Here is a 15,722-nt window from a genome sequence, read left to right as displayed (position 1 = left end):
CTTGAGAGCGGATCTTTTGCGATTCTTGTATTCGTTAATATATGAAGAGGTTATTATGGTCATTAATATATGTCAGTTATGGTTGTCGATATATGACAAAGTTATTATTATGGCCATTAATACATGACGGTTAAGGTTGTCATTAATATATGATGAGGTTATTGTTATGTGTTGGAGTGAGTGACTCCAGTTTATTTACAATTTGTTTGTTATTGTTGATGAAGCAAGTGGGCTTCATTTTATCATTATTATTATTGTGTAAGTTTATGTATGTCTATTATTATTGATGTTTTACTGCTGCTTTGAATTTCTTTTTATTTATGGGCTATTATTATTGTGCAAAGTTATGTTTGTCTATTATTATTGACTGTTTTACTGCTGCTTTGAATTTTCTTTATTTAAAGGTTATCGAGCCATTATTGTGCTGTGTAAAGTTATTGTTGATTATTTTGCTGTGCTGTGCTGTCTGAAATCTGGGCTCGTGTGTACATATCTGTACTGTAATATAGTAATTGTAATAAATTAGTTTTAAGGTAATTTGAGTATTTTCTTTGGCATCCTTCTCCTTGAGATTGTCACAGTCCTTCAGACCTCTCCTAGTCCCCAATACTTAAGATCTATTTTAAAGAACCTGACGGCCTCACAGAAAAAGGGGATCATCACACTACCCGAATCTGCAATCATAGATCTCTAGGCAATGGTATAAAGTCTACTGCCAGCACCCAGATTCACCCACTGCTATAGCAACTGAATGACCATGCAGTCATGAATAATGTGCATTTCATCAGCTTCAATAAACTATTTTAAATGCACATTACAGATGAGTTACAATTTACCCAAGAGGAGAATGCTGGAGGCCAACTAAGTTAAAGTTGTCCATACCAGGTGAGAAGACACCAAAATGTATGAGAGTAAAAGGGATGAAAAGTGACTGGGCTAAAAGGGCCCCTGTCAAGAACCTTTATACCAGCAAGAGTGACAGACAAGGTACACTATAAGGAAAACCCTGTGGGAAAATATATGAACAAGAAACCTTCTTGCATTACTTGAAACCTTCTTGCATTACTTCAACCATTTTTTATTCAGTTCCTTCTTACATTGGTTTTTTTTTGTGTTCTAGTTTTTAGTAAATAGGAAATACCTTTCAGAAGTAGTTAACTTAGGCTTATCACTTCATTTCCTTTTCTCCAGTAACATTAATTCATTTTCAACTGGGGCCTAAGCAGCTTCCGATTTGTTTTAGTCAATACATGTATGCTGGTCCATGCCTATGATGACAGTACAGCATTACATTGTTTTTAGTACAGTATTCCTTAGCTCCATATTAAAGTTTGATTTGGCCAGTTTCATCTGCCTATTTATAATCCACTGAACTTGTAGTTTTGATCTTAGTGACTACAGTTTTTAATTATTTTTTTCTTTGGTCAGTCTTGGGGTGTTAGCCCGAGTATTCAGTAATGCATTGACCTAGCATTATTTGTTCGAGCTAAGTACTTATCCTGTAGCTCTGTAAGTGTCAATGCCTAAGTGACCTTGCCAAGGTCTCCCTGGACAACTTCATGGTTCATTTTCCTTGGACTGAAACTCACACCCACCAAGTACTTTGTGCTGAGGTCAAACATGTTCCCTGTCAGACCTGTCAAAAGAACCATAAATGGCCTCTGAAGCAATGATTCTCTTCACTCAGAAGATAACTTATGACTTGTTCCTAAGAGATTCCTGCTAATGCCTCTTTGGACTCCTTGGTTCCCAGGTTCTCTAAGCCTCTTTCACCAGAAACCTCAACACGGGAACAGATTTCATTCAACAAACTGCCATCCTTGTATACAGCTTCTTCACAGCCTAAAGAGACTTAGCATGGGTAATAAACCCATTCTGATGCCTCAGGCTAAGACCTGACTTCCACAGCCTCCTGCTCTGCTGTTAAAGCTGCCTCACTCCCAGCTTCCTCCCCCCCTGGCCTGCAAAATGTTCTCTTTCACCGACTTCCTTTGCTGCTGATCAGCCACTCCCACGCTGATACTGCTCCTCTAACCTGACTCAAGTGGTCCCAATCAAGCCTTGAATGTGGCAGGGTACAGTAACTCTACAGCTCAGCACACTTCTCTAGGCCCCAGATATGTCACTGATCCAGTCACACATGTGAACCTTGATTTGCTCATCTTTTGGCAAGCTTCATTATGAACACAGCTAGAATGCCCCACTTCCAACCTATTTTATAGTACCATATATACCCCCGTATAAGGCGACCTTTCAACCTTGACAAATCTCCCCCCTAAATGGGAGTTGTCTTATAAGCTTAGTATAAAAAGTAAACCTTAAATCCTGCCAAGAATTTTAATGATATGCTAACCCCTGAAGTGTCGATAGTTGTATCAACAGTTAACTACCGTCACAACGATTGACACTGTAAACAAAACAACTTTAATAATGGTAAAAATCGTAGGTAATTCAAGTGAATCACTAGCAACACAACTACTGATGCTGTAAACAAAAAACTGTAATTACAGTAGGCAGTCCCATTATCGGCGGCCCTGGTTATTGGCAATCCACTTTTAAGGCTCTTGTCTAGCGACGACGATAAATGGATTTTCGGCGCCGATATGCGCCGATCCCCAGTTATCAGCACCGATCCCCACAACGGCGCTGATAAACAGGGATTGGCGTTATTATCGCCGATTTTCAGTTATCGTCACACTGTCAGGAACGGAACGCCCCCGATAACCAAGGACTGCCTGCAATTACCATAGGTAATTACCATAATTAGACGTTAGGATGAGTGAATTCTCACTTTGTTACTAGCTTTATCCAGAGCACCATTATTATAAAGCAATATTAAACAATTTTGTTATTGATACTTATTATACAATGCCCTTTTAACATTGATAGATAATTTAAAGTTACCGAAAGGGTAAATCAGGATAGTCTAACTTTCTTCTTTACGAAACATAGCCGTGCTCATGGTTCCCAGCTGTGCTTTTTTTACAAGCCTAGTTGTTCACTAAAAGCCAGTATTTCCTTGGTAGTATTTTATAAAAGCCTAGTTGTTCACTAAAGGTCAATATTTCCTTGGTAGTATTTTATAATCAATAAATGGTTTTGTGATATACAGTAGACAGTTCCCCAGTTATCCTTAATATTGAGGTTCTTTCAAATTTTAAGGGAATACATTCATGTGGATCTACTTCAAACAGGTATTACTCCACCGATAGTGACATCGCAGGCACTGAGCATTTGTTGTGATGTTTACTATATATTTTTCCTAAGGGAATACAAAAGTATTTTTTGTAATGATGAGCTTTGCCAAGCATTTTAAAATCTTGAAGACACTGATTTTACACAGTTTAGGTACGATAATTCCAATAATTATTGATTTTATTTATGTACCAACTAACTTAAATCAACTGATAGTGTTAATTGTCTTAATAAATCAGGGTCGTCGTATACAGTGAACATACCTCTAAACCTACATTTTTACATGAAAAACGGGGAGTCGTATTATATGGCAAGTCACCTTATACACTGGCATTTACAGTACTTAATGCAGTGGGTGTTAAGACAATCTCCCTCCTCCCCCTTAAACAAAGGAATACCTATAGTACTGCAAAATGTAATAGGTAGATAAAACCACAGCCTATATTCTATAAAAATGTATTGTACCAATATCTTCATGATTCAGACCTTAAAATTAGAAAAAAAATATATCACCAATATCAAAATCATTTTCGTCCACAGATGCACAGAATCCAAATCATGTTTGTGACATTTTTTTCATTAGGAGCAATTAAGTTCATTTCTAAATAATATTTCTACCAATTAGACAATGATAAGTTAGAAAAAACAAAAATGCCCATAAAATGCCACTTCCTTGAGAAATCACATTTCTGTAATTTTTTCATTTGATACATCAACTCAAGACACATAATAAACAAATTACATTACTAAATTGGTACGAAGTTTTTTAATTTTGTTTCAGTTGTCCTGTACAAAAGCTCAAGACAACTGCAACATCTAAATATTGTACATAATCTAGTATTCAGTTACACCAAATTCATATCAAATTCAAAAATGTACAGTAATATAAGAAACAATATTGCAGCCAACACTTACTGCCACAAGATGCCCCCAAAAAGACAGGTACAAACTAGAGACTCTGAAGCATCATCTATAGAGACTCGGAAGCATCTTCCGGGAACTGACAAAAGTAGTCTGCACTGGTCACTGTTTGTCTTTCAAAAATCATTGCTCACTTGTTAATTTACTCCTTCAGTGCTACCTCCCATGAAAACGAAGGAATCCAAAGTGTCCCTTGTACTTCTCAAATTCTACACCATACAGCGAGGAGAATATTTCCCTTATTCTGCAATAAGTTACAGTACATTGAAAACAACTGAGAGATAAGTCCACACCAATTACCATTGAGGTACTTCCTGCAATGTTATTCTCCGACTTACTGTGTATTTATATACTATAAGCGTGTCTGTGAACGGTTCTTCAGTGAATTCTGAAGAGATAACCCCTCCGATAGAATAGCAAATGCATATGAAAAGCATTGCAAATATTCTAGAAGGGATTCACGTTAACATAGATCACTGTTACTTGCGTAAGTCCAAAACAAATACACTGCCATCAGATGCCGAAGCTCCAACTTTGTCCCCTCGTGAATTCCAGCAAACTTCAAATATGCCACCAGTTCCCTTATAGCTGTGTACAAGTTGGCCAGACTGCAAATGAAGAAAATCCTCATAGAATATGCAAATATTCTCAAATGGAAAACATTCATGCTGTACAGTACAAACTAAAGTCATCTAATTTTCATGAACTTGAAATTTATACCAAGACATTATATTCTAAAAATTATGAATTTCACAATACCTCTGACAATAACAAATTAAAGTCAAACACAAAACTAAACCGCAACTGTAGCTCTTTCTTAACCTGAAGAACAGAACAATGCTGTATGACCAGTAATCCCCAAGTGGGAAGAAGCCAGAAATGTAGGCAATGAAAGTCCCATGTAAAAGGAAACAAAGATGAAGGGACAAGAACACTGGTAGGGGCTTTCAGAGGTTAAGGGAAATGCTACAGTTTTAGCCAGACCACCTGAGTTACATTATAAAGGGTTATCAATAAGTGTGAATGTATAGTGTATGGGACACCAATAAATTATTAATTTCCAAGCAATGAGCAATTACCACAATATGGTAACTGAGTCATATATGGGACTTTGTTATTATGAGCCCACTGCTCCAACAATAAGCTTAGCCATCCACATAATACCTCAAAGCAACAATAAGAATCAATATACCTTTAGTGAAAGAGCAACAATTCAGTGTTCTCTCCCTCCAACAGATTCATTTTCTACAATTTTGCCTTAAAACAAGCACTGAAAATCATGTGTCTCAATAAATACTTTTATGGCAAACTGTAGGCAACATGTGAAGGTAAAGGAAATGAATATGTATGAGGGATAACAAAAAGGAATGGATAGGAAGGAAGAGGATAAGGAAGAGATATCCTGCTACAAGGTGTTCCATTCTGGGGCAACCAATTTGTGCTAATAAAGCCATCACTAGTTATCAATAATGACAAATGGGACTGAACAAGAATTAATTATGTATTACAGCGGTAAATATTATGGCTTAGAATATTTTCAGTAACATCAGTCAAATATCCGATTATTTAGCATGCTTTCACTTATGGTACAGAGGAGGCATTTGTGACCCAGAAAAACCTCAAACGAACAAACTTACCTGCGTAGACCATATATGAACACACTTATCAAAACTTCCAGATGCCAAAAATTTACCGTCTGGTGAAAAGGCCACGGAATAAACAGGTTCAGAATGTTTGGTGAGGGTATGGATGCATGCTCCCCGGTCAACGTCCCACAGCCGTACTGTCGAGTCAAAAGATGCACTGAAAAAGAAAATTATTTCAATAAGTGTAACTAACCTCAGCCCTCTCATATATTATTTTTTTACCCTTACATTTAATTGAGTTCAAGTCTGGAAAATAATTATTATTATTATTATGGAGTTTAACCAGATTCAGTGGTCTGGTTAAACTACACAACATAATAATAATAATCACTGATTGTTTAACTTTTGTGTTCAATTCCCTAAAACAAAAAGTAAATAATCTGTATGTCCCGTCCTTCAAAATTCAGTTACCAAATTAAACCAAATTAAGCAGTAAAAGACTGTTAAGAGATAAATGATGTGGAGATGCTGAACATTATTTTTATAATAATTTTGGGAAGGGGAATATTAAGAGACTGAAAAAGACCCACACTTAATAAAAACCAAATAGAGATGCTGAAGATGAACTAGAGGTAAAATAACTAAATTTTTAAATTTTTATATTATCAATAAATATTCAGTATATGTTTGTGTCAAAATGTACAGGACTAATAGTCAAAGTACATACAGGGCAAGGGAGGTCATTTAGCTCAAAGTGGATGATAAAAAAAGATAGAAGCAGGAAACATAGGTGGTGTGCAATGTGAATTTCAAATATTATGAGAATACCAACTCTGGATCCCTGACATAATGTCATTGCATTAACTTCCAACCCCACAATCACTTGTAATACACTGGCATGTCTATGTAAATAAATTTTCAACTCATTACTGTGACTTTTTGTTTTCTCCTTATATTTTAAACATACTACAATAGTGTATGAATATTCTGCTTTACAATGACACCAGAATGAATATCAAGGCATGAATAGTAAGTTCAGAGAGAGCATACAAAATAATATATTGCTTGTAACATTTCTTGATCTGATACAGATAGAAATCTCAAAGCCTAGTGACTAACAGGTTACAGGAAAAAATAATGACAACAAATAATAGTAAAATTAACACTCTCAGATTCTGTTGGCTTAGATCTCATTTTGACCCACTGTCATGAACACCAATTTTAAGCATTTATTTTTAGGACATAGTTGGTTGCAACCTCAAATGACTCTATTGACGGTCACAGAGGCTTTTGTGCCCACATCATTTTACAGTAATTTGTTATCATATGTCCAAGTACTGACCGATTCCAGTGGTGCTATAAGATCAGCAGTGAACAAAACACAATGCACTCTGGCAGGTATTTCTGTAAGCCTTAAAACAACTACTTAAGCTTTACCTTGCTAAAATGAGGTTCATACTTGGGTTATTCGTACCCGGACCAGTTGGTGACCACTTAATAGTGTATATTTCTTTACTATGAGCCTGTAGGTCATGGACACACGAATCCTGTCTCATAGACCATATCTGTAAAAGAACAGAAGGGGAGTAATAAACACACAAACCTAAGTTTTATATGCTAAATACTGATGAAATCTATATGTATTATTAAAGATGACATTTTCATAATAAAATAAAGTTTATATATGCTTACCAAGTAATTACATTGCTTTTAGTTCCTACTTTTTTGTAGGAGCTCAAGTTTTAAAAATTTCTCAGTAGCACTCATATTGTTTTGGCGTATGTAACAGACCCCGCCCACTTTCAGGGAAGAATAGATACAACTGGCTCAGGTATTCAATTCGTTCATGTATAATGTTGATTAAAGGGGAGGCGGGAGAGCTCCGATCATGTAATTACTTGGTAAGTATATATAAAACTTTATTATAAAAATGTAATTTTTATGTAAGTAACTTACCAAGTAGAATCCCACAGAGAAAGGAGGTGGGATACATAACCTCGTCACCTAAATCAAGGCGAGGAGACAGAGAAATAGGAGACATGCTCTACCCTTCTTCTCCCAGTACCAAGCCAGCCACGGATAACGATGTTATTTACTGCAGTTTTCACAAGTGGTTTCTACATCACGCAAATATCCACTGACGGAAAAGCCCGAAAACTCAATCATCACCCCTAAATAGACGATTGACTGAGTTGGGACTAGTTGTGACTTAGAAAAGTTGATCAGAAGACCCAGATCCTGGACAAGGGAGAGAGTCTTCTGTAAGTCCTCCGTGCAACGGTTTCTCGATGGGGAACATAGGAGCCAGTTGTCGAGATACATATATTGAAGCCCATCAAATGTAGCCACTTTGCTACTGGGGTGAGAACCCAGGTGAAGACCTGTGGGGCTGCTGAAAGACCGAAACACAGGGCTCGAAACTGGCAGATCCTGCCCTGGAACACGAATATCAAGTACTTTCTGGATTCTGGGTGGACTGGAACTTGAAAGTATGCATCCTCCATGTCTATCATAACCATCCAATCCCCTTGATGAATGGAGGACAGCACCGACTGATTGGTTTCCATCCTGAATTTCATGGTCTTTACAAAAAACTTCAGAGCAATTAAGTCCAGGACAGGTCTCCACCCTCCCAATGACTTGGGTATGATGAAGAGGCGGTTGTAAAACCCTTCGAGTTCACATCTTTCACAACTTCTATGGCCCCTTTTTTGAGCAGAGAGGTAACCTCCTTTGACAGGGCCAAAAACCTCTGTGAGCCTACAGAGTAGGCTGTCAAGTTGATGGGCGCCAACGCCAATGGGGGCTTTGCGCTGAATGTGATTGAGTACCCCTCTCTCAAAACTTCTATCACCCATGGTTCCACACTCTTGACTTCCTATTTCCTCCAAAAATGGAGAAGTCTTGCTCCCACCAGCACACAGAGGACCGGATCCTCACTTGCTAGAAGAGGGTCTGGTAGATGACTTGATGACCATGCGCATGCATGGGGCTTGGTACGTGGTCGGGACTGATACCCTGCTCTACCGCCACGAAAAGGCCTAACTGTTGCAAAGGAGAACCCACCTTACATTAAAAGGTGTCGGAGGTGTCCGAACTGGTTGCTTTGGGCGTTTAGTGGACTGCGTTAACAAGTCCTGGGTAGTCTTCTTCTGAAGCTCTGAAGCTACACTCTCCAAAGTAGCCCTGGGAAACAGACTATCTCGGTCCAACAGGGCGAAGAGCAGAGACGATTTCTGAGAAGGAGTGACTCCTTTGGTGACAAACGAACACCTTAGCTCCCTCTTCCTCAATACGCCTAAGGCAAAGAGAGCAGCCAATTCTTGCGATCCATCATGAACCGCCTTGTCCGCACAGGATAAAACTCCTAGCCAGTCTGCAATAAAATTGTCCAGTAAATCTGTGCAATCTTCAATCTTCTTTGTCAAATCCCCCACTGTCCAATCAAGGAAGCTGAATATTTCAAAACCCTTTGAATAAGTCTTTCACTAAATGATCCAACTCAGTTGACAAAAAGCCTATCTTGGCCGAAGGACGAGATCAAAGAAGAAGCTAAGTCTTTTTGTTCTTGCACTGTAATTGAAGGCTTCTTTAAAAGGCTCAAGATGTTATAGAGACGACAATGAATCGATTCCAGAGAGGAGTCTTTCACTACCAGAACACTATAGTCAAAACTGGACGATCAGCAGTAGTGATATGTGTTAAATGCTTGCCAAGATGTGGCACAAAACGAGGCAATGAGTGCGGCAACTGAGTTCGATGAGACGTCACAGAAGTAGTCGCCAAAACCGATGAACCACCAAAGTCTTGAGAACACTCGATTAAAGTCTGATCTGGCACAGAACGCTTCCTGGTAAGAGGTCATTTAGTAGGGCGAACAGATTTAGGACGATCAGCACCAAACGATGGTCGGAGCGTTTGGCTCAGACAGTGTGCTCTCCTCCACTCGGGCACTCATAACCCACTGCATTAAAGTACGTCACTGGGTATTTGAGTGTCCGAACGTTAAAAATGTACTGCAGTATCACCCACTGGCTGCTTGATGCCAGCTAACCACCTGGCGCCAGACGAGCGATCACCCGCATAGGATGATCAGGTGCCAAACAGTAGTTGGAGCGCTCGGCTCAGAAAGCACGCTCACCTCCACTCAGCCGCTCGTAATCCACTGAATCAACATAAATCACTGGGTGTTCGACTGCTATTGAATGTTCGAAACGCACGACAGTACCACTTACTGGCTGCTTGACGCCAGCCAAACACCTGGCACCAGGCAAGCGGTCAGCCATACTACTGCCTCCCCTCACTGGGCAATTGGCCAACGCTGAACGCACCCCCACCAGGCGCTCAGCTGATGCTGGCTATTTGGCGCTCTTCTTAAATGAGAGTTGCGGTACAAGTAACTCCGGAGACATCAGGACATCTTCCTGGTCCCAGAAGCTGCAAGAAGGTTAAGAAATCTTTCCTAGATCTCTGAACGCTTACACGTAAGCAGAGGACTGTGTCCGGGAGCTGCTGACTTTTACAATGGTATGACTGTACCTCCTGCCCACGTCAAAATCGAGGTCCCTCACTGATATGGCGCGCGCATATACCCGTAAGCCTTTTCAATGGCTGTCCACTGAAAACTGTGGACAGCAGGATCGACTGAGGAGTAACTATCCGGAGGCAAGAAACCCTATGGCCTCCCATGGACAGACAGTATACCTCCTCCCAGGTTTAGGGTAGTCTGACAGGGACCGAGTTTAGGAAATCCGTACGATGCCTTTCCATTGGCTGTCTGTCGATACCTGGGACAGGCAACAGGCTCAACTGAGGGAGCAACTACCCATGGGCAAACCCAACCGACCTCCCTTGGACGTTCGGTTTGTTTCCTCCCAGGTTTAGGGGAGTTTGCAAGGGACCTAGCAAGGGACCTAGGTCTAGGAGTGTCGGTGGGACGAGTAGCTACCTCCTCCACTGATACGACAATTGCACTAACACACCCAATTGGGTTGCGGTATCTACCATAACGCTAATCTTCTTATCTACTCAGGCTTCAAGGTTGGCTAAGGCACTGGGCTCGGAAGGTAGGGAGGCAGGTAAAGGAGTTACAGGTAGAGATAGAGGACTTGGAATAGGGGAAAAAGCTGTCATAGGAGTCGAAAGGACAGACACATCTGGAGAATGTTGCAACCTAACCTCGGCTTTAACAGCTGCCTTTCTCTCTGTCTCTTTGAAGTCTCGCTAAATGAGAATTTAAAGTCTTCCATTTCCCCTAATCCAACTCCTTACACTCATCACAGTTAAGATCAGGAGAACAACTTTGAAGAGGTGCAGATAGTATGGGTGTCATACTTAGCAGATGTCAGTCTCGTCTTGCAGCCATTGCTGCAATACCTAATACTATGAGCACTCGAGACTGACATATCCAGTCACAATTAAGGAAAAAAGCTGATTAGCACTACCAAAAACGACAATGTACTTCACCAAACTCGGTGAAGTCCACAAAGAACCGGTGAAAACATATCAAAATAAAAGCTATCCAGAGACAGATGTTCAGTCGATGAGCGGCAGGAACGAACTTAATACCCGAGCCGGTTGTACCTATTTTTCCCCGAAAGTGGGCGGGGTCTGTTATCTACACAAAACAATATGAGTGCTACCGCGAAATTTTTAAAACTTAAGCTGCCGCAAAAAGTAGGAACTAATAGCAATGTAATTACTTGTTAAGTTGCTTATATCAAATAAAAAATAGACAATATTCAAAACCAATCACCTAAAAATTCAAAGTATACTGCAATTAGATTTTTACTTGTATAAATATCTTTGCCCAATCAGGCATTACCTTTAGTGTCATATCATCTGAGCAAGAAGCGAGGAGATTGCCCTGAGGATCCCACTTAATGGCGTTCACTTCATTGGTATGCCCCTGGAATGACTTGATGGGTTTGTCTTGCCCCAACTGGCATACATGAATGCATTGGTCAGTGGAACAACTTGCAAATGAAGTGTTACTCTGCCAATCAACATCCAATGCAGGCGCAGAGTGGAAGGCAAACTGCTGCGTACAATGACCAGACGATGCATCCCAAATAATAGTTGTCTGAAATCGTGATAATAACATTATGTCATAGAATAATAAACATCATCAAAATTTTGAAAATCATATTTTCCCTTTGCAGAGTTTGATGTGGAAAGTCTTCTATCCACTCTTTCGGCTGCGCACTTACTGCCTCAATTCCTTATGCAATGCCAACAATACTCAATACTTTAAGTAAACGTAGACCATATATTAAATTCACCTACTGTGAAGATTCTGTGATTATATAATACTTTCATTTCTTAACAAAGAGGAATGGAATCCTGATAATTAATTTCTACCTCTTGCTTATGAACAAATCTTTCAGACCAACTCTGTGAGACCCTATACTCAGTGGCCTAGTTAAATATAAACACATACCCAAGTACAAACAGGGAAGTCTTCACAACACAGTTTACTACAGCTCTATTGGTTTCACTCCAACGAGTAATGAAAAATAAAGTCACATATTTTAAAAAATTATATATACAAGGAATTATACACTACATTCACTCCTCTTAACAGAGAATAAAATAAAATTTTACCAACCTTGTCCACTCCAGCACTGAGAATATAATTTCCCTTCTTGTTCCATTTCAGAGCAAAAATTGGTCCTTTGTGCTGCCCTAAGGTTGATGCCAAACGACCATCCGTCATCCATATTCTTGCATAACCATCATATGATCCAGTCGCTAGCAATGTTCCATCACACTGAAACATCAACTCTAACTGAGGCAATTCTTTTATCAGACAGAAAAGTGCAAAGTCAAAATCTGAGCTGAACCGTGGGTGTTATAAGATTCCATTTGAAAAATATTTCTATTTTACAGATCTTGTTGCTTTTATAAAAATGGCATCTATAATACACTTCTAAAAGAACCCTGTATGATCTCCAGCAGTAAAGGCCGGACACAAGCAGGGAATGACTAAAACTTTCACAGTCCCGTGACTGGTTACCTTTGCTTTCTTATGAATATACATGTCCAGTCACCTGAAACAGACAGTGACCTTATTTTATGGTACGTAATGGTCAATGTTGTAGTATCTCAACTTGCTTCTTTTCATCTTGTGCCATTTCCAACTTTTTGGCAGTCTTTGTGAAAAACAACAGGAAAAAATTTACTTGTACTGTTTTACACAACTTGACACTGACTAGAAACACATTAAAGAGCTATAAAAACATAATATCAATATAAAAAGTGTAAAATCACATAAAAACAAAGTTAAAATATTAATAATATACAAAATGCTAAAAAATATAGTATTAAAAGAGTATTGTAGTATACAATCTTCTACTGTACAATACATAACATACATACCATTGTTCAGCCATAATAATTTAAAAATCAATAAAAAAGTTAAGAATCACATAAAAACAACGGTGAAAATATATAAAATATTGTAATGAAATGCACAGTGCCAAGTTATTTAAAAAGCTTACAAACACTTTCTTGTATACATGACATTTGCCTGTAATAGTTATAGCCAGCCAAGTGGTGACACTGGTTCTTGGCAGTCTATTTGAACGTGTGCTTCCGTACTTACTAATTCGCACTCTCATTTTCTTTGAATTTGTCTATTTAATAAGTAGTCCAATGGCTCTGAAGAAAGTTCCCAATGCTAGTATTACTAATCATAATGATAAACTGTTGGAAAATAAGGTGGCTATGATAAAACATCATAAAGATGTAAAAAAGATTGCTGCATAGCTCATTCACTTAAGCTTTTGTTTGGCAATGGTATCAACACTTGTTCATGATAAGGAAAGGATTTTAGCTAACACAGTTGATGCTCCAGGATTGAGGAACACTATTTTCAACAAGGAAAGAGACAAGATCCATGAAAAAATGGATCGTCATCTTTCTCTTTGGACTGAATGGATGACTCGGCAGTGTATCCCCATAAGCCAGATTGTGTGGGCATGTCACAACTTATTTGTTCCTTATAAAATGCTACTGGAGGAAAATGAAAACTACAGAGTTCAAGGCACTCTTGACTGGTTCTTGAAGCAGTCTGCCTGTCCAAAAGAATAAAAAATTCAGCTATTGACACAACTGTAGTCTCCTCCTCCTCCTCCTCCGCCTCCCCAGCCCATTACACACGTCAACATCACCTATCTGGTACAATCAAGTACAACAGAGCACATATAATTAAAAATTTTTTCGTTTTCTTTATATTCTTTGAAATTAAAATGTATGAATTTATTCAAAACAGTAATATACTGAACTACCAAATGAGCTATTATATAAGTGACTTTACAGGTTTGCTTGTAAGTGTTTACAGTAAACCCCCCATATTCACGGGGGATGCGTACCACACTCCCCCGCGAACAGTTAAAATCCGCTAATACTTAGAACTCTTCTAAAAATGCTTAGAACTGCCTATTTTGTTAGTTCAAACACACAGTTCTTCATTGGACAGGTTGGTATCGTTCTCGGCTAGCTTTCTGTTGGCCCTGCATTCAATTCCCTGACTGGCCAATGAAGAATTAGAGGAATTTATTTCTGGTGATAGAAATTCATGTCTCGTTATAATGTGGTTCGGATTCCACAATAAGCTGTAGGTCCCATTGTTAGGTAACCAACTAGTTCTTAGCCACGTAAAATAAATCTAATCCTTCAGGCCAGCCCTAGGAGAGCTGTTAATCAGCTCAGTGGTCTGGTTACACTATGGTATACTAACTAACTAGTACAAACACAAAAAAACTAAAAATGCTTATACTGTATGGGTATTGCCCTACTTATGTTGGGGTTAGGTTCCAAAAAACCCATCAATTGTTGGAAAAAACATATCTCACAAGGGTATTCAGTACCATGTATATATATATATGGTAGCCTACCCTACACCATCAAGTATACTCTATACATACATGGTATAGTAATTATTAATATCAGCTAATCCTAGAGGTTCATGCAGAGTGACATGATAATTCAATACAAAGAGAAATTGAATAACAAAACAAGAATTAGCTTAGCCTACACTATGGTATATCGTATACATATACGGTAGCTTAGCCTACATTATACTGTACTCTAAATTCACATAATATTATATTATACAAACATCAATGATGCGAACATGCACCTTTTCCATGGATCTTTTAAAATGTTATGCTTTAATTCACTGTATCCAATAATATTTTATATATTCTTATATTGCTTTCGTATTATAAATTGTGATCATAGCAATCAATGTTTTGGTTTGGAAATCAATTATGCATAAAGTTTATTTCGTTGTATTTAACTCGGTTCAGAGCGCTTTCTTGCTTCTAGTTACTGTAAATGAATATCGAGATACTTTATTTATATGGGGCAAGGTTATTTTTCGTTATACGAGGTGTTTATAAATTGAAATATAACTAAATACGTCTTGTGAAATTAATTTAGCTATTCTTTTTTTAACAGATGATGTTGGCCATTTGGGGGCATGTTTGTTTTGTGTAAAAAAAAAATTAAAGATCCGTTTGTATTTATCTTTTATCGGCATGCAAATAGAAGTAATATGTCTTCTTTCATGCCCAGTAGTTTTGATTAAAATACTCTCTCCAATTTTAATTACGGTCAAGTTTCATCCATGTTACCGATGCACAATAATTTATAGTCATCAGCAGCTTGAACATTGTTTTCTCAGCTTCAGCTACAACTTGCAGCTTAAATTTAGCAGTATATTTCCTCGCCAATCTTTTATCCATAGCAAATAAGGGTATAATGTAAAAATATATCAGTCCTATTCTACTTAACGTCATTTGCACTACAGTATACCTACGGTAATTGTATACTCCTGTACGATGGTTGAAATACAAGCAAAATGGCTGTTGTTATCGATTCGGTTATAAGCAAAACAACAGTTTCTTGTCCGTTGTTTATGTTAGTTAGTTACTTATAAATGATTTGTTTAACCAGACCTCTGAACTCTTTTAGGGTTCTTCTCGGGCTGGGAGGCTGTACGCATTTATGCATGAG

The 15,722-nt window shown here is 38.4% G+C and overlaps 1 protein-coding gene across 3 annotated transcripts in view; it reads right to left on the bottom strand.

Moving 5' to 3' along the window:
• Positions 1-3,635: 3,635 nt before the first annotated feature.
• The window catches only part of ebi (transducin beta like ebi), a 75,940-nt gene continuing 63,853 nt past the window's right edge, over positions 3,636-15,722 (bottom strand). For all 3 annotated transcript variants that reach the window (XM_067091447.1, XM_067091448.1, XM_067091449.1), the window contains exons 7-11: positions 12,310-12,471; positions 11,527-11,784; positions 7,140-7,267; positions 5,754-5,919; positions 3,636-4,724 (exon numbers count right to left, since the gene is read on the bottom strand). In XM_067091447.1, the coding sequence (XP_066947548.1) occupies positions 4,596-4,724; positions 5,754-5,919; positions 7,140-7,267; positions 11,527-11,784; positions 12,310-12,471 (843 nt within the window). In that variant the 3' untranslated portion in view covers positions 3,636-4,595. The remainder of the gene's footprint in view (positions 4,725-5,753; positions 5,920-7,139; positions 7,268-11,526; positions 11,785-12,309; positions 12,472-15,722) is intronic.

This window comes from Macrobrachium rosenbergii, chromosome 48, assembly GCF_040412425.1.
Source record: "Macrobrachium rosenbergii isolate ZJJX-2024 chromosome 48, ASM4041242v1, whole genome shotgun sequence".
Classification (NCBI taxonomy): domain Eukaryota; kingdom Metazoa; phylum Arthropoda; class Malacostraca; order Decapoda; family Palaemonidae; genus Macrobrachium; species Macrobrachium rosenbergii.
This window is presented reverse-complemented; position numbering and strand designations above follow the sequence as displayed.